The sequence below is a fragment of the Aplysia californica genome, unplaced genomic scaffold, assembly GCF_000002075.1.
Source record: "Aplysia californica isolate F4 #8 unplaced genomic scaffold, AplCal3.0 scaffold01397, whole genome shotgun sequence".
In the NCBI taxonomy this organism is placed as follows: domain Eukaryota; kingdom Metazoa; phylum Mollusca; class Gastropoda; order Aplysiida; family Aplysiidae; genus Aplysia; species Aplysia californica.
Genome location: NW_004798667.1, coordinates 13882 through 15925, shown reverse-complemented (window position 1 = coordinate 15925; position 2044 = coordinate 13882). Strand labels below are relative to the sequence as shown.

Genomic DNA, 2044 nt, shown 5'->3' with positions numbered 1-2044 from the left:
GAGAGAGAGAGAGAGAGAGAGAGAGAGATACGACAGACACACAAACAGATTGATAGATGGAAAGACAAACGTATAGCTTGACAGACAGACACACAGACAAACAGGCAGACAGACAGACAAACAAACAGAGATCCCATTCAGTACGAGATGACTCTGAAGCCTGCCTCTGGAATGATTCAGATTGTGTCAATTGAGACGTAAATCATTCAATCTATCCCCCCCCCACCCACCTTTCCTACCCCACCCTCCTTATCCCAGCCCACCCCGTTCCCACTCGAAAAGCGGATATCAGCGAGCGTCGGTGGCTTAGAGGTAAATCTCTCAGACTCGCAACCGTAAGGTCGTGGGTTCGAATCCCATTAGGGGCCCGACATTGTGTCCTTGGGAAAGGCACTTTACACGAATTTAATTCACTTCATCCCGGTGGGAATGGGTACCCAGCTTGGGACAGTGAAAAATCTTGTCAGTTTGATAGTGTTTGAACCCTTAATCAGCTGCTTGCACAGTATGATTCCCGAGAAGCAGAGAATGTATCTGAGTGTTCTATGGTCTGCTGGGGTAATAACATAGTGTGTAAAGCGCATAGATCTTGCTGTTGAGCGGGGATATGCGCTGTACAAACGCTATTTACTATTTATTATTATTATTATTACCGAGAGTGTGTGGGATCTCCTTGATGGAGTTCTTGGAAAGGTCAAGGTTGACCAAAGCCCTCATCTTGTAAATCTCCTCGGGGATGACCTCCACACGGTTGTTGGACACGTCCAAGGTCACAAGGCCCTGGGGGTGGAAGGAGGTGGGAGGGGGCGGGGTTAAGGGATGGAGAGAGATGGAAGGGAAAGAGGTGGGAGAGTAAGGACGGTGTGGAGGGGATGGAGAGATAGTGGAAGAGACGGCTGGAGATATATATATATAAAGAGATGAAGACATTGATTAAAGGGGGTGAAGAGAGGGGAACAGAGAGAAAGAGATGGAGGGAGAAGGAGAGAGAGATGGAGGGGGGGAGTGGTGAGATAGAATAGTGGGGGAAGGGAGAGGGAGAACGAGAGAATTATAGAGAAGGAGAGAGAGAGAGAGAGAGAGAGAGAGAGAGAGAGAGAGAGAGAGAGAGAGAGAGAGAGAGAGAGAGAGAGAGAGAGAGAGAGAGAGGTACCAATATAAAACAAGTAAATTTACTAAAAGCAGTACATGTCTGACCGTACCTTTAATGCGTTACTCTGTGTTTCTTTTAACTAAACAGAAGAATAGCAACGCAACAACGCCCATATAGTTATGGGAAAGCATTCTAGAACCAATGATAGAAGCAACAAATGGATTCTATTTAAATTTAATATAGACCTAGAACTGAAGAGGGCCATTTCCAGCCGACCACGTGATCTTTAGCGAAAGGACACAATTCATTTTTCGAATATGGTGTTCAGTTAGTTCTTGTCGCCATAATTTAAATACCATGATATATTATGGCTGTTCTGATTTTGTATGACTAATGGCTGTTCTGATTTTGTATGACTATGGCTGTTCTGATTTTGTATGACTAATGGCTGTTCTGATTTTGTATGACTAATGGCTGTTTTTACACGACTTATGACTGGTATTGTATGACGTAGGATTAGCTGTACGTGACTTAAATAACTTGTTTTGTATGACTTAATATGACTGATTTTGTACGACGCTTGACTGACGAGCCCCACCTTGAGAGTGACGGCGAACTTCATGGAGTTGAGGCGGTTCCCGGACACCAGGATCTCCTCGATACACGCCAGGTTGTTGACGGACGTGGGCATGTACTCCACCTGGTTATCGGAAAGGTCAAGGACACGCAGCTTCTTCAGTCGGTCAAGGTCGTCCGGAAGCAGGGCCACCTCGTTGTGCGCGAGCTTCAGCGTGTCCAGGGCGTAGCCCAGGGCGCAGATCTCGTCAGGGAGGGCTGGGGGAGGGGGGGGGGTGCGCATGTTACGTCATTACGTTTGTTTTGTTTTAGAAAGAGTTTTACGGCATTTGCAACACTATTAGGACACATTCCCATTAGGTGGGGAAGATTAGA

General features: G+C 46.4%; 1 protein-coding gene across 1 annotated transcript in view; it reads right to left on the bottom strand.

The window, feature by feature from the left end:
- Positions 1-2044, bottom strand: part of LOC101845747 (leucine-rich repeat protein soc-2) — a gene marked incomplete at its 5' end in the record, with an annotated part of 45855 nt that overhangs the window by 42076 nt on the left and 1735 nt on the right. Inside the window, 2 exon segments of the mRNA XM_013090658.2 lie at positions 654-780; positions 1692-1927. Of these exon segments, the coding sequence (XP_012946112.1) occupies positions 654-780; positions 1692-1927 (363 nt within the window).